Source organism: Chelon labrosus (assembly GCF_963514085.1).
Source record: "Chelon labrosus genome assembly, chromosome: 7".
In the NCBI taxonomy this organism is placed as follows: Eukaryota; Metazoa; Chordata; class Actinopteri; order Mugiliformes; family Mugilidae; genus Chelon; species Chelon labrosus.
In genome coordinates, this window is record NC_140343.1 from 20274819 (window position 1) to 20301207 (window position 26389).

Genomic DNA, 26389 nt, shown 5'->3' on the forward strand with positions numbered 1-26389 from the left:
GTGACTTCGCTGTAGACTCTTGGATATCGGTTTCAGTTCAAATATGTAGATGAGATGTTAACTGCACCAATATGTTAGTGAAGCCGCTCAGTAGACTGCACTGTGAAACAGGCCGTTAAAGAGGAGCGCAGAGAAGTGTGGCGGGCGTCCAAATTGTGAGCAAATGTTTGAGTAAATCTGTAAAAGTGAGATTTTCTAGTCTCTGCAGTGGAATAGTGCGGAGGGATTAGCATTACAGGAGCGCCTTCCACCTCCTTATCCCCCTCCGCCCTCCATCTGCATTAAACTGTCCCTGGTGTGGATACGTTTTCACGATTCTGGCATGCAGCTGGTTCAATGTGTGTGTGTGTGTGTAAAAGTGTGTGTGTGTGACTGTGTTATTGTAACCATACAGTTCCCCGGAGTGGATTCATTTTCACAGTCTGGTGGTGTGGCTAATGGCAGATTCAATTTGGCATCTATTTTAATCCCAAGGATGTGGAAGTCACTGCAGCACTAATCATAAACGCAGGCACCAAGATCCCCAACACACACACACATGCACCTGTGTGTAGCTTACACGGGCAAATATCCAGGATATACTGTAGAAATTACAAGAAAAGAGGGAAATATAACTGATACCCTGCTGTAAAGGGAATGTTAGTGATCTTGTTTTTTTTTTCTCCATAGTCATTTAAGCCTCAGCCTCACTTTTCTTACAAAAATGTTTGCAGAACAAATAGTGAACCATGCACACCCTGTCCTCTTTGGCTTTGTTCTGGTAAACGCTAGATGACGCTGTTGCACCAACAGCCATCTTCTGGCTGCCAGCAGTCTGCAGCCCAGCAGATTATACTGATAATGAATGAATGGTCATGAATTTAGCAATGTATTCCAATCACTTTTCCTAAATCCTTAAAAACATCTAGATAAATGGAGTTCCGTATTTGTCTGTTTGTATTAATCTTCTTCATAAAGTGTCTGATCCCTATAAACACAATGCCATGACTAGTTTTGTAACCGTGGACTTTGACTATTCCGAGAACATGCGAGTCCTAGGACAAACTGAGGATAAGCAGCGGTTCTAGAGGAAGATGTCTTGCATGCAACCTGCAGCCGCTCACGCGTGAAAATCTCCGGCTCCACATGAAAGACTGCGCTCCTGGGGAGGAAACAGCAGGAAACGGCAGCATCCTCTAAATCTAGATTGCCTGCTCAACAGACACTGACACCCACCAAGCCATAAATTTGGGACAATTCAGTTCCGTGCCAGTCAATGGCTCTTATCTTGGATAAATATTTGCTTCCTCGGGCTCCAACCCTGGAACAAAAAACAAGGCTAATAATGCCTTCCTGGGAATTCCCACAGCTGATCAGTAAAAAGCGCCAAGGAGAGATTTTTTTGCCACCACCAAAGTACAGAACAGGATTTTCATACCCACACAGGTAACAGGGCCCATGATAAAACTTGCCTGCACATTTTAGCCCCGAGGGTTGCGTGACTTTGAAACGGTGCTACTGCCCTAACTAATAATTTCAAGGAGCATCACAGTAAACAGTTGTAGGAAATAAGAATGAGGGGGAACCCCGTTCTCTGGAAACCACGAGGAGTTAAGATTTATGCCGCGGCGACACACAGCACGACTGTTTTCAGCAACACACACACACACCTCCTTATGAGATTTAAACTATCCGGCTTGCATATTACAAGCTCAGAAGATTTTATTTGCTGTGTCTATCCTTCTCCTCTACTCCGGGCTTAGAGTTTGAGGGCCATTCAAACCTTGGAGTTACACTCTGTCTGGCCCCTGTTTGTCTTTTTGTGGCGTGCCGCTGAAGGAGTGGGCTGGTTCTGTGTCTTGGAGTCTAGAGCGCAGGGAAGGACAAGAAGAAGAAGAAGAAGAAGAAGTTCGCACCAGTTTTGCCTCCAATCCAGTGGAGGTTTCAATAGCAGCGGCGCGGCAGGGGAGGGACGCACTGCCAGCACTCGGGATACCCACTCACACACACACACACCCTCACACACACACACTCCTGCCCACTAGAGACCAGTTAAATCCGCTAGAAAACTGCAAACGCGCACCAGAGCAGTCGCGATTGATAGGCACCAACAATAGAAGTGAAAACTGAGGGAACTACTGGACACTGTAGAGGACAACGTGTGTTTTGATTTTTTCTTCTGAATCGCTTTAGTTTCAAGGCACTTTTTTTAAAAGAAACTTGCAAATTTTCAGAGTGGTTTTGAGAACAAGAAGCGCCATCCCTCAGAAGATAACTTCGTCGTTTCATATTCTGAGAGGTAAGATTTTCTATTTTTTATTTTTTTCATGATTTGCTTCTGGCGAGTAGCAGTGCGTCTGATCCGGAGCTTCAAGTAAATTATGTGATCAGAAAAAAAGAAAAAAACTTCCTTTCTTTAACTTTTTCAGAAGCTTTTTGCCCCCCTTTTTCTAAACGTGCATGAAAGCTCCATATAAATTCAGACCCGGACTCCCAGAGTAAAGCAGTGCCTTTGAAACGCTTGCCAGACGGAGAAAGAGAGGGGAAGAGAGGGGTTTTTGCGGTTTACAACTCCGGGAAGTTAAAAGTTTCAAACACATTTCAATCAAGCCTCAACTCGCATGCTTTTTTAATTTTTTTTTTTTTTTTTTGCTCAATTTGGTTTTGAGCTGCATATCACACGGTGCTGCAGAGCTGATGAACTTTAGAAAATCCTCTTGCTTTTGTGCCTCCCGACAGTTCCCATGCTCCCAGGGGTGACAGCACCCAGTGAAGGCGATTTATCAATACGCGCAGTATTTCTGACTGTCTGTGCGCTATAGGCTGCGCGTTACTCTCCACGATCACACTTTTAATTGAACAAGTTTTCACTAAAAGTTTATTTTTTAATCAATGTTGCTCTCACCCTGTCGCCTTTGGGTGCTTTTACGCACCTGTGAGAGCCCAGACTGACCGGAGTGAAGCGCTTTATAATGAAGATTTACTTTTTAATGTCAGCAAAATATTCGTATATATTTGATTATATATTTGACTTGGCATCGCATTTGTGGTTTTAATCAAACGGATCAGTGCGGACTGGTGACAGTTTTAGCTCGCGTTGGGAGTTGTTTTCCTCATCCGGTCCATGTGAGAGCCTCTCAGTCGGTGTTTAATGAGAGACATACCCGGAGTGGGGATTTGAATAACTGTATTTAGCAGCGGGGCGAAGCCACACTGCCTCCCTTCTACTTTCTCAGGAGAATGAATCATGAACAAAAAAAAAAAAAAAGTCTTAAAATGGGAAGGTCTGCGTCGCATACCGTAACTAAACCGTGATTTGCATATGAAAACTCTCCGGCTGAAAGAATTCCGCCAGTGTTGCTATAGCCGTTTGCGTCCAGAGAAGTGACAGGCTTCAGCGGTGGATATACAGTCTCCTCTCCGCGCTGGCTTTTGTCACACATCCAGAGTCAGTGGTGGAAGATTAAGGGCGCAAGTTTTTATTTCCTTGTTAAATTATTCATCATATCCACACCCCCATGCCCCCCCTATCCACCCACCACCACCACCACCACCCCCCCTTGGGCACGCTCACTGCAAAGCCCCTCATTATGCTCCCTCAGATGGACACAAGAAGAGGCAGAGCCTGCTAACACAAGCTCCTGAACAGGCTTTCAGTGCTCCCTGTCTCTGCTTCCCCGAGCACGACATACCGGATCATGATTGACTCATTTCCCAGGGCCCGTGCATGTGCGCCCCGGATGATAGGCAGTGGGAGGATGACTTTCCCATGGGGGTGCATTTTCTCTTGTAATCTATAATCGCCCTTGCAGCCACAATGCCAGCACATCAGTCAGAGCCGCTGCCACTCCCCCACCCTCAACTCTATCTGAAAGCTTTTTTACGCAGAGAGCGGCCCTGCGACCCGACCCTCCACATAGAGACATTCCAGGATGCCGTGCTAAACGCAAGCTCCAGAGATGGACTATGAAGAGGGGAGGGGCGGGTGAGGAAAAGGAAAGAAAACTGGGCTTTCCTTTCCGTGATGCTATTGTGCCAGCCTTCGTGGCTCTGATGAGGTGGATAGCTCACAAACTCAAACTGTGAGTGATGTTGTGGATGGCGAGGAGACAGGTCCTGAGTGATGACTTAGACTTATACACAGAGCGGAGCAGAGGAATGTGATGGTTTGGACGCGCAGGCGCACATATACACATGTGGACACACACACACCAGATAGAAATCTCCATTCTTGGAGCAGAGCCCTTACCACAGTCTCTACCAATTCATTAATGAGCTGTTTAGCTGGCCAAGAGCACCAGACCTGATTTGGTTTGGCCTCCCTGTAGAACAGGTCCAGGTCCTGTGTGGTTCCATCCTTGGCTTCCAGCCCCCCCTATGTACTCCGCTCACTCCAATCCCCACATTGGCCCTGAACTGACAGCGGTGATGGAGCTTGCTACCGAGCACCCACCATAAATCTGCCTTCAGAGCTCCTTAAAGAAAACACACAGAGGCTTCAGGTCCCGCGAGCCCATGCCAGGCGTCTTGTTGGGTGGAATCCGAAATGTCTCTTTATTTGTGTTGAAATTAAACTGTCTTTTATTCCCTCCCGTTCTGTTAATGAGCTCCATGTGGCAGCAGGCAGGAGGCTTATCCATCTTGACAAGGAGCTGGAGGGAATGAGATGGAGGCCGGTTAAACAAAGTGAGGGGAGAAAGGGGAGGTCAGGGGCAGTTTGGCGCGCACATGCTTCGTTCATACATGCACACATGCATGACCGCACTGGGGATGCATGGTCGCAGTCTGCCTTGTGTTCCAGAAACATCCACATACATGGAAATTGTGTGCTTATAATCAGCCTGGTCTTGCTGGAAATACTCTTGCGCACACACATGCACGCAAAGCTGATCAGGTGGATGAATTTTGTGGCTGGGTTGTTGCATGTAATTGATATGCTTTTGCTTTAATCTTCAGTGAATGATTTTAATTTTGCAGTGGACTGATGTCCCTGCAAAGATTGCATCCATCTGTTAGATGTAAAGACAAAGTGTGAACATTTTGTTTTGGCTTTGCACATGATTTGCCTGTAATGACCCCAAATTAGAGCTGGGTCAAAGCTGTTAAAGTAGAAACTCAAGTGATGGTATGATATTCCTCAGATTACACAGGAATGGAAAGGGTGTGGGTTCATTACTTTTTTTTTTCTTTCAGTTCAATACTGACACTGTCCATGTATCAAAGCCGGCCATGGGAAAGAAGATCATGACTATTTTCTCCTATTGTAAACTGCAGCATTTGTCCTTTAGTCTCACTGAACAGCCCTTAAAACATGCACAATGTTTTCCACCCCACATGCTTTTCCAAATCCCACTAAAAGTGAAGCAAAAATCCTATAAATATATATATTAAAAAAAACACAGAATTAAAGGAAGCAGCAAAACAAAGTTGACACGATTGTGGGTGAACTTTTCCTTAAAATGATCCCTTCCTCAAATTGCGATCATACATTCTTCCACGTTCTAATTAAACATTAGACTTTATTTGTTCCAGATGCCGCTTTTTTATGTGTTATTTTGGTAAGGGAACTTTGTGGCATGAGAATGGTGCAGGGCCGCATGTAAAGGCAGATCCAGCGCAGTGCTGTGTGACCATGTTGACTCTGCGCTGGTCCGTACAACCGCAGTGACCCAGCACAACTGTTCTAACATTCAGATGTCATCTCCCTGCAATATACAGCACGCCTATATTGTGATGAGGGAGTGGGGGAAGCGTGTGGGAGAAGCGGAAAGCTCGTAGCGTTTAAATCAGTAGTGTCACATGTGAGGAGCACATTGACGGCACACATCAGATGTGCTAATGACAGTGGTGATAAAACCCTCACTGTATGTGTGCTAGACATTATGTGTAATGACATCAGTGTGGTGGACAGATCTGGCTGGGAGGACCGGGCCCCTTGCTGTGTATGTGGTGTTTAGGGATGTTGGAATGAAAGACAGCTCCGAGCAGCTCTGTACATACCACCTCAGCGCTGTCTTGAGTATTAATAGACATGTCTTTGTTCCGAGTGACACGTTTCTGAAGTGGAATGAGACAAGCCGAGGCGATAAGGATCTCAACTCTCTGTGAGTCAAACCTCAGAGTACCACTTAGGCGGCTTTCCTTTTGCTCTCTGAAGTCTGGCGGCATGACGGGAGGCTGGGCTCAGACAACAGCAGAGAAGGAGACACTGACAGGAGCTGTCAAGGCTTTTCTCCCCTGCTTGTGTTTTAAAAGGATCGTAATGTAGAAATGAAGCCACGTTTCTAGCATAGGGAGGTTCGTCCAGGCCTGAGTCTTCTGGTTTTACTTATCGGCCTCTGTTTAGGGAGACAGTGAGGGAGGAGAACATGTAAGGAGGAGCCAGAAGGGAAGGATATGTGTGCACAAGTGTGAAAGAGATTATTTGGTTGATGAAAAAAAAAAACTGTGATCAAGGGAAAGAGACAGACAAGGGAGGGTGAGCAGAGAAAGGGAGAGGGGTCATTAAAAGGACACCATCTCGCTGGCAGTAAATGGCAGTAAAGTATCTGGCTAATCTGCCATCATTACACTGATTAAATCACCAGGGATTTAGCGTTCCCATCAGCTGCAATCAATGGGACAAAATCAATAGGCAGGGGATACGTGAGAGGCTCTCAGCCACGGTCAGCAGCTCTGCGTCCTGAGCCACAACTCTTAAGTGTGGACTGCACCACCAAACATTTTTATACCAGCGTCAATAAAACTTGAACGACATGGATTTGGGGATTTTTATAATAGACGTTTTATGAAATAGTGTGGTTCCCCAGAGTGCCAAGCAATGTCCCTTCCATCACACATTCCTGTTTAAATCTAATCCCTCCTTCCTCTCTGTGGCCTGGGCGTACTCATTCCTTCCCTTTGCTTTATGTCTGATTCACTCACTGATGGTGATTGTGTTGTTTTCAAGATTTCATGTCACTTGTTAATTAAAGCTAAAACTCAGAGAAAATCATGGCAGGAAAACACATTTTAACATGAAACACAGTATGTAGAGGAAAAAAGAAAATTAAACAGAAACCCACATTGTTAGTATGTTGCCAAAACCACGTGATTCCAAACAGCTTAGTCTTTAGGAAGAGTTTTTAGTTTCAATGCCAGAAAAATAAATGATAAATAAGAAAAAGCAATTTAGCGATGACTACATAACAAAAAGAGACGTTTTGGATACAGATATTTAGTTTCTAACATGATTTTTGAGAAGACTTTTATGTCTTTCATACCGCTACGCTATAAAAAAAAAAAAAAAATCAAGCTACAATCTGAAGTACATTAGCTTAGCTTAGCATAATAAACTGTATCGGACAAGACACAATAAAACTAGACGGCTGTTTTCTCTTATCAAAAGATCGTGATTGCTTTTACTGCATAGACAATTTTATTTTTTAATTTAGGAAGCACACTTAGACCTGCTGAAGTGTGTTAGCTGAGAAAGACTGGTTCCATCTCATGTTTGTGTGCAAAACATTAAGCTCCAACCAACAGCGTAAGAACGTAAATAATAAAAGCAGCCTGTCTGGCTCTGCCATAAAAAATGCCTAAAGGAGTTTTTTCTTTGTCGGTACGGATAGTTATGGTTGGTCTACTGCCAGGCATTTCGGGTAACACGGTTATTGAATTTGTTGCAGAGAATTAGTGGAGGCAATTTATGCCACTGTTACGTGTGATCTGCCAAATATGAAGCTCAACAGCAGTTAGCATGGCGTGAACACTGGAGGGGCAGGAACTAGCTTTGCTTCTCAAAAGTATTTTAATGGAAACTTTTGTCATTTTGGACAGTTTATTTCTTGTCATAACATTAATTCCAACCTTCCTGCTAAATATGAAGCTGGAGCAAGGAGTCATTTAGCTTAGAAGAGTGGGAGACCGCTAGCTTAGCTCTGTTAAGTGGTTAAAAACAATGCCTACACATACTTCTAAAACTGACTAATTAACCACATATAAAGTGTTCAAAATGCTTAGTTGTGGTTTTAAGGAGGCGTCGTTTCTGTGTATATTAGAAGTGCCTGGAATAAACCCAGGTTAGCTGTTTCTTCCAGTTTAGTCTTTATGCTAAGCTATGCTAACTGACTAAAGCTTAATAGTTTTTCCACAGACATGAGAGGGGTGTTAATGCAGTTATCTAGCTATAAAATAAAGTCCAGAATTGTCCAACCGTGGCTCTAAAGCCAAAATAACACTTTGATTCTATTTCCAGTAGCCTATGTATTGGATAATTACACTGTTAATGAAACTAAGGTCATTTTTCTCTGTCTTTCAGAATGAGACAGTGTAAAGGTTGGAGCGCGGTACTGTTAGTGCTGTTAGGGCTTGGATCTGTGGCCCAGAAGCTACCCACGAGAGATGAAGGGCTCTTTCAGATGCAGATCAGAGACAAGTCGCTGTTCCACGACTCGTCCGTCATACCGGACGGAGCGGAGATCAGCGGCTACCTTTTCAGGGATACGCCCAAAAGGTGAGAGCTCCACAGACAAACAATGACTGAATGAATGACATAATCCTGGTGATTAAAACTGTCTGCGTGTTGCCAAGACTGCAAAAACAACCCAGTTCTACATTTCAACAATCACTAAAGAAAACATTAAACTTGTTGATGACCACCACTTACTGTAAATAGATAGGAAGCACCAGAGGTAGCTCTGTAAGACGATCTATTATGTTGATGCAAAAACTTAATAATAGATGAGAAAGTGTTTCAGCTCAGAAGAAAACAGAGCAAGGTCAGTGGAGCAATAATATGTGCTCCAGTATTACATCCGCTGCCTGCTCATGCATTTACTCCACACATTATTTAGGATAACGCCAAGCTATGATTAATCACAAACAAAGGTGCTCATATCGGACCTATTATTTTCACAGGTACTACTTTGTGGTTGAAGAAGACAACACACCCCTGTCTGTGACTGTGACACCTTGTGACGCTCCTCTGGAGTGGAAACTCACCCTGCAGGAGCTGCCAGAAGAGGCCAGCGGAGAGGGATCAGGTATAATTGACATTAGGCAGCAGTGGAAGAGGTTAATGACACGTTACGTGGAAATATCACTATCCTCCACACACAATTAACCTACGCAGTGATGTTAGGCTTTGTGTTTTGGTGGGTTTTAATTAAGTCACAGTCGTGGTGTCTAGTCTGACCACTTATGAGGCCTGACTCGGCCCAAGCTGACATCTATAATTTCAGAGGAGAGCTCTGCTCTAGTCATCCTACTGAATCAAAGTCATTACATCCCTTTACTTAAGCTGTCTTGGTCTTCTTAAGGTAAATCCTGCCATGCTGTGTCTGTCTTCCTTCCTTCTTTCCTTTGCGTTTTTTTTTCCCCTTTCTGCCTCACATTAAAACTTTCTCCATCTGGAGGGTGTCCTTTCAGCACAAGAGATCTTGCCAGATGACTAAAGCAGTGGTTTAGAGCGTAGATGTGTGATGTGAGCATATATTTGAATGTCAAGACATGAGCACCTGCGTGCGTGTCTGCACTCTTGTCAGATCAGATATTCCGCATGATTTATTGGGTAGTTACACTGTCGAAGACATGTACCTTGTCTTCAGAGAAAAGAATTCATCGCGAACTGGAAGAATAATGAAAACTTTAGACGCAACACACACAGAGCTAGTGGTTCAAGTCTAACTTCACAAGATTTGGTGCAGCAACAGCTTCAGCCAGTGAGTGTATTCCTTTCTTAGCAGCCATTTTTGCTTGATGTCTCTAGTGGGAGTAGATCTTTGAGCATTAATTTTTAGTACACCACTGAGCACACTCTCTGGTTTACAAACATAATATTATGGTTTCTTGCTCAAGCTGGAGTAAGAGCTGAGACTGTCTCTCTCACATAGAAACTACAAGGCGCCTCTTTGTAGCACAGCTACAGAAAGGCCAAGTGAATGCTGGCCTGTGATCTTTGGGGATGTTTGGATTGAAAATATGGCTGCCATGTGAGGGGTCTAATCGTTCATGAGGCTCGCAGAACTTCATCATGACTTCACAGCATTAAACATTTTTATTGTGGGTGGAAATTTTTCTTTCATCAAAGGCGTAGAAGAAAAATATAGCAAAGGTCAAGATCTCTACAGATCTCTCAGAATTAGTAATGTCAATTTGAATGCAGTGTTAAGCAAAGGGCTCATGTAGTGCGTGTTTGGTTTTGTTTTCCAGGAGAGCCTGAACCCCTAGACCAGCAAAAACAGCAGGTGACGGTAGACGAGGGGACGGAGCTCTTCTCCTACAAGGGCAATGATGTGGAGTCCTATGTGGCCACCAGCACGCCCTCTGGTCTCTACCAACTGGAGCTGTTGTCCACAGAGAAAGACAGCAACTTCAAGGTTTATGCAACCACAACTCCAGAGTCTGACCAGCCCTACCCGGAGCTGCCTTATGACCCCCGCGTGGATGTGACCGCGCTGGGCCGTACAACGGTCACACTGGCCTGGAAACCGACACCCACGGGCTCTCTGATGGGCCAGCCTGTCCAGTACTGTGTAGTGATCAACAAGGAGCATAATTTCAAGAGCATGTGTGCTGCAGAGGCTAAAATCAGCACTGATGATGCCTTCATGTTGGCTCCAAAGCCCGGTAGAGATTTTAGCCCATTTGACTTTGTGCACTTTGGCTTTGTTCCCTCTGACAATGGTTTTGGCAAGGACCGAGGCCTCACAAGTAACAAGATCTCACGGGCCTACACAGCCAAGCCCAAAGTATCAGACATTCAGAAGGTGTGCATCGGCAATAAAAACATTTTCACCGTGTCAGACCTAAAGCCAGACACACAGTACTACTTTGATGTGTTTGCTGTGAATTCTGCTACCAACACCAGCACAGCATACGTAGGAACCTTCGCCCGCACTAAAGAGGAAGCGCGTCAGAAGACAGTGGAGCTGAAGGATGGCAAAGTATCGGATGTTTTCATCAAGAGAAAGGGCAGCAAGTTTCTGCGCTTTGCTCCAGTGTCTTCCCACCAGAGGGTCACTCTGTTTGTCCACACATGTCTGGATGCCGTGCAGGTACAAGTGAGGCGCGATGGCAAGTTGGTGCTCTCCCAGAACGTGGAGGGAGTACGGCAGTTCCAGCTGAGGGGAAAGCCTAAAGCTAAGTACCTGATCCGCTTGCGGGGCAGCAGGAAAGGGGCTTCAACTTTGAAGGTACTCGCCACCACACGACCCAGCAGCAAACAGCCTTTCCCTTCACTCCCGGAGGACACCCGCATCAAGGCCTTTGACAAGCTGCGCACCTGCTCCTCCGTCACTGTGGCCTGGCTGGGCACACAGGACCGCAACAAGTACTGCATTTACCGTAAGGAGGTGGCTGACAATTATGGCGAGGAGCAGAGACGCCGGGAACAAAATCAGTGTGCCGGGCCAGAGACCCGCAGGAAGTCAGAAAAGGTCCTGTGCAAGTATTTCCACAGCCCAAACCTGCAGAAAGCTGTGACCACAGAGACCATCACGAGTCTGGAGCCAGGCAAGACCTACCTGCTGGACGTTTACGTGGTGGGACACAGTGGTCACTCAGTGAAATACCAGAGCAAACTGGTGAAAACAAGGAAGTACTGCTAAATGACTCTGCAAAGGATAAATCTATTATAAATATATATATTAAATAAGTTTATTTAACTCTAAGTGATATTCTACTAAGGAGTGTATACAGACTGAGTACTCACACAGCTTATGGGCCTGTGGCAGTGACTGAACTGTTTGTAGAGAGAGATATCAACCTGTATATTTATGTTTACATTTCACTGTGGCACGTCTGGGTGGCCCATAGCGTGAGGCGCTTTATTACCAAGGCTCGTCGTCTTGACATCATGTTGCCACTGGGGAGGCCGAACTTCAAAGAAGATCATCTTTCACCTTGTATGTTTCTTTTGTTGCTGCATGACATTTGCTTTTGTCCGTCATATTTGTCTCGTCCTTTTCAGTTGGGGGGGAGACACGGTAGCCGCCCTCTTTGTATAGATCTCTCACTGCATATTCATTACATGTTTTTAGGATGAGTTTAAATTATTTTATACTTTTGGTCTCTCTTTTTGATCGTCTGTTTTTATTGATGACAATAATAACCGTTGCAAGAAGATTCCAGTTTTATGAGGAAGTTGTCGTAGTTCAGACATTCCCTTATGTATCTCAGCCAGTGTTTGCCCTAGAGCCCATCTTGTAAATGTGTTCTGTGCTGGAGATCTGTGTTATTATCACTGTATCGCTGTGTGTGTGTGTGTCACATGTACAGAGCTGTCCTGCCAATATTCATGTACATAAAGACTAAATATAGAACAAGTAATCCCTGTGTCACCCTGGGTGTCATGTTCTTTTGCCAAGTAGTTAACATGAAGACAAAAGAGCACACTGCGCATTGTGATTATAGACTCGGACACCTTAATGAGAGTTGCATAACCGGAATATGATAGTAGGAGGGATTTAAAATGACTCTAGCAATGATTTGTGATAAGAAAAGACTAACAGAAGAGGAATTATTACATGAAAATAAATTGAATTAATAAAATGTGCCCGTAGCTAAACCAGACGAATACCTCTTGTACCTCTTGACACAATTATTTGCAATGAAACTTCTGTCTCATCAACATACAATACCACATAGGTACAGTAAATTCAATTTTGCATATTTCTTTTCTCTGGTGAGTGCATTTCTTTGTTTCTACCAGAGAAGCATTCATGTTCTGCAGGCATACAGTATGTTGAACTACAAATAGCCTAAGTACAACTGCTCTCGCACAATAAAGTGCAGGAGGGTTGAAAGCTTGTTTGAGCTCTGGGTTTGCTGACCATCTGTTTCACATGCTCCTCTTGTAATCTATATTTTTGTATATAAACAGCCAGACAATGTTTCTGTTATACACACTAATCTCCTCAAAGATGAAATACAATACTGTGGCTGCACCGGATGTTACGGATTAGGAAATTTGCATCTCATACATGGAATGATGCATGATGTTGGTGTCATGATGAAAGGAGGTCTGACAGAAAGACAGTTGTTTTCACTTTAAAACGACTGAGATAACACAAACAGTTGGAACCATTATATGCTATTTTTAACAAATAATGTTTGCAGATATTATCGTTTTATGATAAAGAGAGAGAGTAAAGAGCCAGTTACCCGGTTGCTGAAAGAATTGTTGTCCATGGGCTCAATCCATCCCTGCCACTGAAATTTTTGGCCCCACGCAGAAAACTATTTTCCAAAACTTTTGCATAATGTCACATAAATCTACAGTAGATAATGTAAAAACTCAGTTTACTGTATGCAAATCCTAACTATCTGACCTTGCAGCATTTAATGATAGTTATTCATTTTAACCTGTCATTTGCACACCATTAGCAGAGTTTTCAAATAAACATAAATATTATTATTATTTTGCCAATTGAGTGTTAAATAATATGCTGTCGCTCTGTTTGCCTATACACAGTATATAACACGATCAATAAAATCCAAAAAAAAAAAAAAAAAAGACAAAGGAACATTATTTATGCCATTACACTAAGGCTACATTTATGCTAGCAAACCAACATTTGTTGTTAGCCATGCAACCGAGTCTGTACTTGTGCCACTGCCATGTTGTTTTAGCAAGTCAAAAGAAACACATTTTAATGTTAACTCAAGAGTAACAAAGTCAACAAACAAACTCTGTAATAATAACCTTATATAACATTTGCTATCATTAGTTGACATTAGCCTCCAGGAACTACCATGCTACTCATACCAGACATGGTAGCACTGCAGCAGTAGAAACCCAAATAAGACGAGAAACATCTTGCTCTAAGGCAATAGTTAAACCAATGCTCTGACAACAAAAGGTTTCATATTTTTGGGGTGCATGATTTAAAAATTAAATAACTTGCCCTAAAGCCCTGATACTGAACAGGCCACCATGTCTGGACCAGTCTTTCTGGTTCTTCTTTGACAGTTTTATTACGTGCACATACAAAGCATTTGTTCTCTGCGTTTAACCCAACCATTTGGAGGTGTGGGAATCCACACAGGGTGGGCTTTGAGCAGTTTAGGAGTTATATGCCTTGCTCAAGGGCACTTCAGTCGTATCTGTAGGTGGGATTCAAATGCCTACCCTTAAAAAACACCAATCTTGGGAGAACTCAACTTACATTACTACCTGGTCATTAAACACACTTGACCACAAAGATGCAAAGAAAAATGCCAGACACACATCAGTGCACATGTCCACACGTGGTGAGTAGTTGCAGGTGAATGGAAACGGTCTCTCTGTTGTGGCTAAGGAAAGCAGCTGTGACTCGAGAATTGCCATGTTTCCATCTTGACCCTGATTTTGGGTAGCTGCTCCCTGATTCATCGCCACAATTCCCTGTCAATCAATGGCTCCTGGTCGGAAGAAATGCAGGGAAGCTCCACCTGGTTTCCATTAACCTGCCGTTGCCCTGGAATAATGTGGACGTGCTTCCAGGGAGCTGTGGGAGCGTCATGGATATCCCTGTAAACTGCCACTAATAAAGAAGGCCAGCTCTGCTCAAATGTTGCCCTCCACGTGTGAATAATATCTGCTGGGAAGCTTTGAAGAATCCCCCTGCTCTCTGGTCATCTCAAGAGGTCTAAGATGGAAAACATCTAGACACTTGTGTTTTTCCAACATGCTTTCAGGAGATCTCCTCACAAACACGCAAACATGAACTTACAGAGAAACCTCTATCCGAGAGCTAACCATCTGCAGGGCTCCCCGTGTTTATCTTTTGCGTGGAAATGAGAGCAGGGCTTTGATGTATGAGTTCTGTGTATATGTGTGTACATGGAGCAGGGCAAGGAGTGGAGACAGACATGTAGGGCCCGACTAAGTGGTGGAGTAATCACCCCAGTGCACGGAAGAGCTGGCTCTGATTCCTGCTGTGGTTCTTTTTATTCACCACCAGATTAGATTTAGGCGGATGTGAAGTGAAGTGTGTATGAAATTAAAAAAACATATGCTGTTTATAACGCCTCAATTGAACCAAGGTTATAAATGTGATTGACTAACTCATTGTGTCATAAAGTCTAAGGTGTGTTTTATACATTAAGCATGAATAAAATAGACCTTATGGAGAGCCAGATCCTGTGGGTCAAAGGTATGGACAGCTTATTGGACGGTAAGTGTGGCACTATGGCAACAGCAAAGCACTGGGACCTAGGAAACAGCTAGCTTGGCGCCAACACAAGGTAACAAAATCATCTTTATTTTGTAAAGAAACCAGTATTTTAAGCTGTGTATACTTCAGTTTGTGTATAGATATAGTGACGATTTAGTAATAGGTGGAATTACTTTAATATCAGTGAGGCTAGCCATTTCATTTTGATTCCACTCTTTGGGCTAACTTGGCTTGCTATCAGGTTTGCCTTACTGTTATTCTTGTCACTTGGTAATCATTGTTCCTGAAAAATGTCATTGTTAAACTATAGTTCAACATTTTGGGAGACGGAGCAGTCTGTCAATCACACCTTCACATGTAAAGATGACAAGTTATTGGACTGTAAGTCAGCAAACAGTAACTAATGGCTTAAAAGTAAATGCCTCCTTTTCCATTATCCTGCTTTTCTTTCAGAAATGTTTCACAGTTTCAAAAGACACATTATAGAATGCTTCCAAAAACCCCATGACTCAAAAGCTCATAACTGTTGGGTCAAATCTTTAAAAAGACGATGCTGTGAAGTCGTCAAAATCTAATTTTTTTTTTTTTTTAAAAAGTCTCACCTTTTCTAAATTCAAGTTTCAAGGTTTCAGAGCTTCTTTACAAATAGGCTATGCACAAATGCTTTCAGATTATTCATCATAGTTGTGACTGAGGGAAATTCCAATATAACTTTTGCAGAGATTTTAATTATTATTACACTTCCTGGTATGTAATTATACAGCCTTGCTCACTTTCTGCCTCCACGTGGGCTCATGTTAACCAAGATCAGGAGCTGTGACATGCAGGGTTGGGTAGTAACTGATTACATGTAATCTAGATTACGTAATCAGATTACAAAAATCAAGTAACTGTAATCAGCCCAGACTACAATACAAAAATGCGAAATTAGATTACAGTTACATTGTTGGGGATTACCTGATTACATTTTATCATGCAAACAATGCAACTTTTTTATGATAGCCTAGCCAGTGTTTTCATTTGACAAGCAGCCCATTTGTTTGTTCACTAGATGTCATTATCATCCATTTGCCTGTGTAGTTTCTTGACAAGAAAAAGGTTCAAATCAAAACCCAAGATGGAGGAACCGTCAACGTCAACCAACCCAGATAGCAAAATCAGATTGGCAGATAGCAGACCGCTGGTGGCATGCCACTTGTGGTCCACCGTTGGACCACCATCTCTTGAAATTTAACTTATCATGAATATTAAGAAAATACATGAAATGTTATTAAAGTGATGGATGAAGTATAACTGAATAAATGAAAAAGGTTTTAGACCAATAGTGACAAAATATTGGGGCATTTGACGACAACTCGCTCGCGGACCGCCAGTGAACCGATGAGCAAAACTCCAGCGGACTGCCAGGTCTATCCCTAGTGGGCTGACGGTGGTCCGCCAGCCTCTTGCTATCTGGGAATAGACCTGTTCCAGTCGGCAAAAATACGTTCAGTACTTGGCAACATCGCCACAACTTTGAATTAAAGACAGAGGAAAATAAGATTGTGTATGTCTTGTACAAGTTGTGTAAAAAGTAATCCTAAAGTAATCAGATTACGTTACATGTTTTGGGTAATCCAATAGATTACGTTACTGATTACAAAATTTGCAATCAGTAATCGATTACATTTCAAAGTAATCTGACCCAACCCTGGTGACTTGTTTGTTGATGTTTTCCGAAATAGCATTCACGGCTGGTAGCTTACAGAGTGTTTTTTCATAAATCGGAGTATGTCTGAAGAAAGTGATGATATCCTCAAAAACATCCTCTTTTCATTAGGTCTTTGCATTTCCTACATTAAGTTACCCAGTTGCTAGCGTGCTAAACTGTTAGCCTCTGTGGCTTCTAGACACCAATAGTTGCCTAACAACGTGTTCTCACAACTTATAGCTGACGTTACCACTTGAACACCAAGCATTTTGTACACATGACTTCTCATGTGTACTTGTGAAACATGGGTTCACAAGTTACATTTCTAACAATAATAGCCGCCATTAATAAGATTTGCTCAGCTATTTATTAAGCAGCTAGCTTAATTAGCTAAGAGTTAGCTCAACTATGAAGAAAAAAAAACAAAAAAGAAAGCATGCGTCTCTAAAGTTTACTTATAAACATGTTATCTTGTTTTATCCTGAATTGCAATTGCAATTTTAACAGGACAAAGACCAGTTTCTTCCTGCTTCCAGTCCTTGTGCTTAGCTTTAAGCTCACCATGTCCTGGCTGTAGCTTTGCATTTAACTGGCAGATACAAGAGTACTATTCATTCAACAAGCAAAGGTACAAAGGGTGTTTTCCAATATGTTGAACTATCATTAATCCATTAAAGTAGACATGGAGCGTTGTGAAAAGGACAGAAGAACGTTAAAGTGAACAAGATTTACAGAAACTATGTAACGTCATTAATTTGTTGCGGAGGTCCCACCGCCACCCTCTCTTTAAGGAGAGCTTTAGGACTTGGCATTTGTGAGCATGTTTTGTGTATGTGTGCGTGAATGCACTTATTGCCCAACTTAGAGCTGAGTGACACTTTCGGACAGAGAGGGTGAAAAGAGAGTAGAGGCTCAAACAGAACCCAAACAGAGACAGACAGCAAACAGACGGACACGCTGGGAGGGCTTTGAGAGTGACTTCTGTGGCAGAGAAAAGCAGGGAAACACTGTTGTCTGTAAAAAGCTCAGCACTAAATGAAGGGCTTCTGCTGTCTACCAGAGGGCAGTTAAATTAAATGATTCGGCCTCACAATGGTACAATGTGTTAGGAACCTCTAAAGTAAGCAGTGCGAAATGAAATTATGAGCATATGCGAATGGAGAGGGAGCTCTGGCTGGGAAGTAAAGAGGAAAATGATTCCACTTCAGTGGCTCCGGGGATAGATCATTATTGAGGCTCTGGTCCAGACCAGCTCTACATTGCTCTGATTTAGCAGAGGGCCAGGCAAAAAATTAGAGGCTTCCTTCCAAACCCATCCTGACCAAGAGCCCATTCCCAGGAAGGGTGGAGAAGGACCAGTAGCCTTCGGGCATTGCTAGTCTCAGCTGATCTCCATTAGGATAACTGGCACCTGAATATGACTATCATTTGATTCTGTTGTATATTTAACTGTAAGGTCAGTTTTATTATCACAGACTGAGTAGAACAATCTTGGACTCATGATGCATTTGAGGATAAAGAAACTGTTTGGTGGTGTTACGTCTGCACTTGGATGAGATTTCTGTGTGTGTGGGTGGGTGTTGATGTGTGGCAGTCGTGTGGACATGCCGTGTGTGTTTGTGTGTTTGTGTACTCACTGCCATCGTTCTCTTTCGCCCGAGCTGCGTAGGGGTGGTCCCCCAGCTCTCTTGTGCTCATGAAATCACTTCTAAGTGCCTGTAATTTCTCACGCTTCATCAGTACTGTAATTTCAAAAGGCTCCCTCTGAAGACCCTCCTTCACTGGCGACCCGGGGTTGTCAAATGAAAACATCATTTATCCAGTGACCTCGGAGCTTCAGGAAATGGTTTGCTGGCTATTCAGCGACAGCCTTGAAATAGGGAGCTGTGGTGAAGGACTGCGGGGGTTTGTGAAACATGAAACAAAAGGTGGTCTGGCCCCTCAATCTACAGTATCAGGTTTGGGAGATTTCAGAAAAATGCGCACATCCATTTGGAAAATCTTGTATGGAACCATTTGTATGTTTGCCAAACTGAGGTTTTCCCTCAGCGAAAATATTTACTTAAAAAAAAGAAACTCTGAAAGTATTTATTTCAATGCAGTCCTTTCCTTCGCTATGTCCTAAATGTGGTTTCTGTAGTTTTTGGACCTCAGAGACTCAACTGGCAGCACAGCCACTGAATCCCTCAGTTCGAGGGCTGGGTGAGTTCAGGTTCAAAGTCTTGATCCTGTGAGGCTGGACAGATTTCTAAGTAATCAGTGCATCATTGTCTGGTTGTGTTGCGTTGTATGCAAGGCTCAGCTGGTTGTTTGGTCCACCGCTTAAGTCCAGAATAGACTATTAGATGGATTATGAAATAGTGCACAGACATTCATGGTGCCCAGAGGATGAATCCTGGTGGCTTTTGGCCCAAACTGACTTTTTCTTCACTTTGTGTCACTATAAAGTTTGTATGTATGTGCTTTTCAGTCTTTTATCTCTAAGAATAATGATTAGACCTTGGCTTATAATTCATGTCCCTCCTCAGATGAATTGTAATAAATTGGATCAAGTTGTTGTAGCAGCAAACACCTGTAGAACTAGTGATGCACCCCTCAGTCTCTGCTTTAGGTTTTGTTCAAATGTGCACATTTTAGCAAGCTGGATTTGAAATGGTGAATATTTTCATCATTATATATGCAACATTAACAGCTAGAAGTTTTATTAAGTGCTTTCTGACTTTAGCATCTAACTTCAAGCGCTGCTATAGAGCCTATAGAGTCATGTTTTAATTCTCTCTAAACCTGCAATATTTTCTATAACAGTTTGTGACTGCCTCTGTCAGATTCCAGCTTAAGCTGCGAGAGGTTCAAACTGGTGCGATCAAACATGTTTGACTTGCCAAAGCTCAGCCCAAGTCTCGAACCAAAGATTGCGAATTCTCTGAACAGACCAGAACTGACTCTCTGTGACTCCTGTGACCACATCTGGATTATCTCCTCATCTTGTAATGGGGTTTCTACTTTAAGAGAAATTTTTCTGCGTGTTTCTGTGTGCCTTTTGTGCAGGTGTTGGAGATCAGAGCTGGTGGGGATAACCTCGGGATCTCAGTGAAAGCTGAGTGAAAGTTAATGGGTTGGGGGGTCCTCAGAGGGCACAGGGGAAAAAGGGGGTCGTGACATTTAATCGTCCTGCCCTGACAGGCCAAAGCACTGACAGAAAGGTCAGAGGGGGACAGAAAATGGACCAAGAAGGACATGGGTGGAGTAGATGCACACAAAGGCCCTCTCAGTGCGGTGATCAGGCTTGTCACCCGAGTATAACCTTCTCCTATGGCTTAACTCTCTGAAATACATCAGAAATATGACTCCAGGGCATTGATGACAACATCTCAAACACAAAAGTGGTCTGGGGGAAAAAAGATCCCTATTGAAGGACATGTTTACCTCTTATTTTGAAGCATAAACCCTAAAAAATAGCAGTTGGGACAGTCAAGCACTCTAGCTCATTGCCTCTGATGTAAACATGTACACCATGATTCAGTTTTGCCATAATTGTCAACCAATGCTCGTCATTTGGACCAATCACAGAGCAGTTGGGCATAGAGCCACAACACAACAGGAAGCCATTGGCATAAACACGGGCTATAAACACTGTAAACAAAGACAACAGAACACTGACACAGTGCTGATTAAAGGAGGCAGACATTTGCTGAGGAGGTGTTCAAAAAAAGAACATATACAAACAGTCAGTGATTAGAGATGATGCTAATCTCTCTCTGACACAGTGAAAGTCAACACATCAAGGTGAGTGGAGATGAAAAGAATATGAGGTAAGGTCAGGTCTGTTTGTGGCCAGACAGCTCCAGCGATTTCGCACCAGCATATTCATAATTTGTGGTTGCTGTGAAACGCCATCCATTGGTGAGTCAGCTGAGGAAAAGAAAGTCATCTGGCATTACTTAATGCGCTTTTATTTTGAAATGTCATGTTTTCCAATTGCAAATAATTAGTCATAACTCCTTCTCAGCCATCTCATTTTTTATTTTTTTTTTTACAACTTCTTACACCCATTTTTAAACTAGAAAATAGTACTTGATTAGATTACTAGATGTACTGGTAAAAAGTCAATGTGGTGGATAAAGGAGCAGAACAAATAAGAAAGTATTGCCATGTTCAAACTGAATCTTAATCCTCAAAAATAAATAAATATCATCTTAATAAGTTGTCTTGGAATGTAGAAGATATGACTTGAACAGGCAAAGCCGTATCTTTATTGTTACGGTTTATTATTATTTGCACATATCGCACATTTTCATGTCTGAGAATTTGGTTCATATGGTGCCTGGCTGTTTCAGGGACGAAGCACCATCTGTCCCAGCCACCTCTGATTGTTGGTAAATTGTGGTTTCTGTCCTGCTGAGCGGACTGTTCAGGTTGAAAGAGTCTGTCAGACCTCTGGTCCGCCGCTCGTTGGTACAGTGTGGTTGGTGAATTATAGCACAGATAAATCCAAGCCAAAACACACAGAGCGTCACAATATTCAGAGGTTTTTGAGGTTAATGGTGAATGAGGATATTAATTGCGGGTGCTTTTTCCTGAGCTACTCCATGGCTTCCTGTGTAATAACCTGCAAGTATTACTGGGTCAGGATCTGCACTAATAATGGAACTGGCTCAACCATTTCCATGTTGGCTCAACGCATTATAGGTTCTCAAAAAAAAAAAAAAAAAAAAGTACATCTTGTCTTACAGGATGTATGGGTATAACTTTCCCAAACATTATTTACCAATCTTCATATTACTGCTGCACAGCCCAGTGGCTCCTAATGTGGCACTTTTAAGTGGGTGGACAAATAATGTTTACTTTCTATGTATTTTCACAAGTTTCTAATACCATTTAGCCATTTCCTCCAACAAAAGTAAATCTAACAGCTGCTACAGCAACACATCTGGTGGCTGTACTGTATGTTAGTAACAAATTCTCAAGTGTTTGTATAGACAGTGTTTAGGGAACACTCAGTGTGGAATTCATCCAATAACATTTATTTAAGTCCACCTCTGAGGTACATGTCAGAAGGTTACATGTTATTTTCATTTATTTTCTGCTTTACACTTTTCTGTTATGTGTGTTTAAGATCAAACAAAATAAGATAGGGTAAGATAAAGACTTTACTGATCCCCAAAGAAAATTTTAGGTGTTATAGGGATAGGGCAAGACAATGCAGGTAAAAACAGAAATAAGGCAAGAGAAAAAAACATTATAAAAGTAAATATATTAAAGGCAGAGGTAGGTTGTTGCGTGATTTTACAAGATCATATCAATTTGCCAGCTGGGGTGAGCAACTAGTTCTACTGAAAATTAATTAATTCATTCATCTTCTGTAACCACTTGTCCTGTGAAGGGTCGCGGGGTCTGCTGGAGCCTATCCCAGCTGTCATCGGGCGAGAGGCGGGGTACACTCTGGACAGGTCACCAGTCAATCGCAGGGCTCACACAGAGAGACAGACAACCATTCACACCTACAGCCAATTTAGAATCACCAATAAACCTAACCAGTATGCCGGAGTACCTGGAGGGAACCAACGCAGACACAAGGAGAACATGCAAACTCCACACAGAAAGGCCCAGTCAGCCCGGGTTCGAACCCGGGACCTTCTTGCTGTGAGGCATCAGTGCTAACCACCTCTCCACTGTGCCGCCCCTACTGAAAATTAAGATTTGATACGTAACATTGCTCTACATTAAGGTACACTATAACATATATATATGTGTGTGTGTGTGTGTGTGTGTATAAGATTTCTCTTCATCAACCAGAAGAAAAATAATAATTCACAGACACATTGCACCTCACCCCAGTAAACAAGTAATAACAACAATCCTCTAACTTATGAAACTGTGCCATTGATTTATTTGACTTGTACAACATGAATGCACAAATTTAAGTTGGAATTTAGTTTTTTTTTTAAGTTATTTATTTATTTAAGCATGTGCATTCTGTATTTTATTATTACAAACAGTAAAAGATCTAGATTTTTATTTCCACTCCTGAGAAAACTACAAGCGTTACTGCTTGAACTACAGTCTGAGTGCTGCTCTCATCCTCGAGAGACAGGGAGTGTAGTGTGAATGAACCACAGGCTGCACGACAGCAAAGGTAGCCTCTGGTTACAAACTTTGGACCAATCAGGACGCCGCTCTGCTTTCCTGCAGCAGGAGCAACAGAAGTTCAACCTGGATCGCTCCACGAAGAAACTATCTGCTCCAAATACAAACTAACCATGTTTTTCCACTTCCGCTGACACATCTGATAGCCAGCTAACTGTCACTGAAGGAAACGTTTCCGAGCGATGACAATGTTGGGCATGTATGTGCCAGACAGATTTTCTCTGAAATCGTCCAAGGTCCAGGATGGAATCGGTCTTTACACGGCGAGGCGAGTGAAAAAGGTTTGTTGTTTCTGACTGGGGGCAACTTTGTAACCGAGTTTAGGCACGGGAAGCGTTTTGCGTTACTTTTTAACAGATTGTCGGCGCCGTAGATACATTTTGTGTTCGCCTTATTGCCTGTCTCAACCTCAACCCAGGGCTTGTCTGACGTGAAGTGCCACGTAGCTACAGTAACTCCAGTAGTTTCTCCGGGTCCACTTCACGCAGTCATGTCGGCGAAGGAGGGTCTCGAGGCGGCGGTCTCGTGAATTAAGTTACATTCATGTAAACTGTTAAAACTTTCCACGCCATTTTACGAAACTATAAACATTTTCCAAGCTGTTGACAGATGTGTAGAGAGTCTGTATAGGAAGAGTGGGTTCATGTGTCAGCGGAGAGGTATCGTCATGTGAATGCGTGTAAAACTGAAGATGAACGTGAATACACCACGAAGAACATTTTGACCACGCCCCCTGGGAAGTTCAGAAACAAGAACGTCCAGTACTGAGGGATGCATTCACATGTCACATTAAACTGTAGGCGAGCCCACAGGCCATCCCACATTTATCAACACTTCAGAAGTCATGTCTTGGACTGTCCTCCACCGCCGGGGTGGCTAGGCTATCATGTTTTTGTGTAATTAATTTTGGCTGCGACTGTGTTTTAGAAAAGCTTCACGTTTGACATTGATTCCTTTGTTTGTTTTAAAGGGAGAAAAGTTTGGCCCCTTCGCTGGTGAGAAAAAGCTGCCCAGTGAGCTGGATGAGAGCTCGGACACCAGGCTGATGTGGGAGGTGAATGCGCTCACTGTCTGCATGGTTTTTACACATTTCTACTTCAAAATGAGCAAATGAGAGAGTGCTGACTTGAATCAGTTTGGCAGGCATATTTAAAATTTGACTTTAAGTAGCTTTTATTTGACAGTTTGTCTCATAACAGCAGTATCAAAACCCAAAGTAGTAAAGTGGTATTTTTACCCCTACAAAGTATATAATAATTCCATTTTCTACTCATTGTTTTGCTCCTTATTTTTTTTTCTACATCCTTCCACTGCATTTCTGAGAGTAACACTTTTATTCCACTACACATACTGTTCATATTGAGCAGCTGTAGTCATACACTCATTTTCCACATTAAGATATTACATTTAAACACATTTGATGAACTTATAAAATACAATACATAGTTCAAATCCAACCTTTGCTACCTTACTACCAAAATAAATGTTAGTAGCACTGTGAGCCTTTAGAGGAGTACCACACTGAGTTTGGGAATCCCTGCGCTAAACTAGCTAACAGTATACAGCGTTCAGCCACAACATTAAAACCTCCAAATAGTGAAGTGTATAATATTGATGATCCCTGCAACGCTTTGTTCCTGGGTCCTGGCACCTGAACATTGTTTCCAGGGATGTCCCGATCAATTTTTCTTGTCCCCGATCCGATACCAATCATTTAAAATTGTAATATTTTTCATGTTGATTTTGTCTCGAGGAAACATTTTTTTCTTTTAGATGCAGCGTTCAGTGTTTGTTGTTGTTTCAGCACAGCCTTTGCCTGAGCAAACTCTGCGTATTATCCACACAGCATTTTTAGTCGTGTGATTTAGCTTCTTCTTCTATTATTGGCAGCTTTGATGCTAGCCAACAAAGAGGAAGAAGACATTTTGACACTACGTGGTTTTGGTTTATAGCAGACTAGAAATAAATAACTACAGAAGATCCAGCTTGGCTGAAGCCTGATACTGATCCAATCATTTTAGAAATGCCTGGATTGTAAACCTCGATACCGATCGGGACATCCCTAATTGTTCCAGACTAAATAATCCACCATGGCCCCGCAGGGAATGTCCCTTGCATCCTGGTGCCATGTGTTTCCCGACTATGTATATGATGTCAAAGAAAACATGCCCCATCCACAACAAATTGTGATGCACGGTGAACCAGCATGAACGTTTTCAGCTGTTTGCAGAAGCTCATCCTTTGGATCAGAGCACACTGAACAAACTGCCCACGTGCATCAGTGAACCGCAGCCATCCATGACCCTGGCACTGGTTCACCATTCCTTCCTTGGACCAATTGTGATCCAGTGTTGATCTTTTAATATTCAGTATTGGCTGATCCAAGCCTAAATCCAGTCTTCAAGGCTGAAGGCTTTTCTTATCTTACATGTATTCTCCTAGATCATGTGTGCATCGTGCAACTGTATTCAGTCCAATCCATAGCGCTGTCAAGGCCAGTGTAGCAAGGACAGTGAAAATCTGTGTTCTCAACTACAGAAATTTTCTGGCCATCCAACCTGATAAACTTTATATGATATTTTCCTCCTTGTTGCTGTCTCCAGGAAACTTTTCTCTTCTTCAGTGTTGTTTCTGTGCAGCCGAGTGTATTCTGCATAGTCTGTTTTCTTTTGCGGTGGCAAATCAGGTTGTTAGTATTGAATAACAGTCACATACTGGCATCTCACCAAACATTCACCGTGCATAGTTTACAAATTTCTGTCTTACTTTATTTTCCCGAGTAAAGTGCTTCACCCAGTAGACATGTTTAGTCATGATTTTAATTCCTCTTGTTCCGCTTAGATTTTTGGCAGTTTTGCCGCTAGCCAACTGCCACTAAAACAGCAGAGGAGGGAGACATTTTGACGCTACAGGGACGTGATTTGGTTTATGGCAGACCCAAAATAAACAACAACAATAGATCAGGTTTGGCTGAAGCCAAATACCACACTGATCATTTTACCAATCTCCCGATGCTGACTGGGACATCCCAATCACTGTCCACTGCAGACCATGAAACCCCCCACAAGAGCTCAGTCTCTCAAATCCTTCTATTCGCGAGTTTTTCCTGCTCCTAAGACATCAACTTTGAGAACAAAGTCATCTCTTGCTGCCAAATGGGTGCCATAATAACAAGATAATCATAAAACTAACTCCACTTCTAATGGCCACAACAGGTGGTGCCTGAGGATTAATCTAACACTGACATATGTTCCTGTACTTCTGTACCTTTGCTTTACTCTAATAGCACAATAGTAGTAACTGTAACTTACTCAGTTACAGTAAACGGTCTCACTGGAATTGTTTTTGCTGTTCAGTACACACCACATCCTTTATCACATGACACAGCTGCTTGTACATCCGTCTTGTGTTTTGTTTTTCTTTAACAAAGAGAACG

At 42.6% G+C, this 26389-nt stretch overlaps 2 protein-coding genes across 2 annotated transcripts in view; both read left to right on the forward strand.

Moving 5' to 3' along the window:
* Positions 1 to 1869: 1869 nt before the first annotated feature.
* ndnf (neuron-derived neurotrophic factor) lies at positions 1870 to 15457 on the forward strand. Its single transcript, XM_084548930.1, has 4 exons — positions 1870 to 2278; positions 8279 to 8473; positions 8878 to 9002; positions 10171 to 15457. Exons 2-4 carry the CDS (start codon positions 8280 to 8282, stop codon positions 11565 to 11567), a joined length of 1716 nt encoding a protein of 571 aa, XP_084405056.1. The 5' UTR covers positions 1870 to 2278; position 8279; the 3' UTR covers positions 11568 to 15457.
* Positions 15458 to 22830: 7373 nt separating this feature from the next.
* Positions 22831 to 26389, forward strand: part of prdm5 (PR domain containing 5) — a 35013-nt gene continuing 31454 nt past the window's right edge. Inside the window, exons 1-2 of the mRNA XM_084547574.1 lie at positions 22831 to 23234; positions 23924 to 24007. Coding sequence (XP_084403700.1) covers positions 23136 to 23234; positions 23924 to 24007 — 183 coding nt within the window. The 5' untranslated portion in view covers positions 22831 to 23135. The remainder of the gene's footprint in view (positions 23235 to 23923; positions 24008 to 26389) is intronic.

Coding starts and splice junctions, on each gene's coding strand:
- ndnf (XM_084548930.1), top strand. CDS start 8,280: ATGAGACAGTGTAAAGGTTGGAGCGCGGTACTGTTAGTGCTGTTAGGG. Junction 8,474..8,877: donor TTCAGGGATACGCCCAAAAG/GTGAGAGCTCCA, acceptor TTATTTTCACAG/GTACTACTTTGTGGTTGAAG. Junction 9,003..10,170: donor GGCCAGCGGAGAGGGATCAG/GTATAATTGACA, acceptor TTTGTTTTCCAG/GAGAGCCTGAACCCCTAGAC.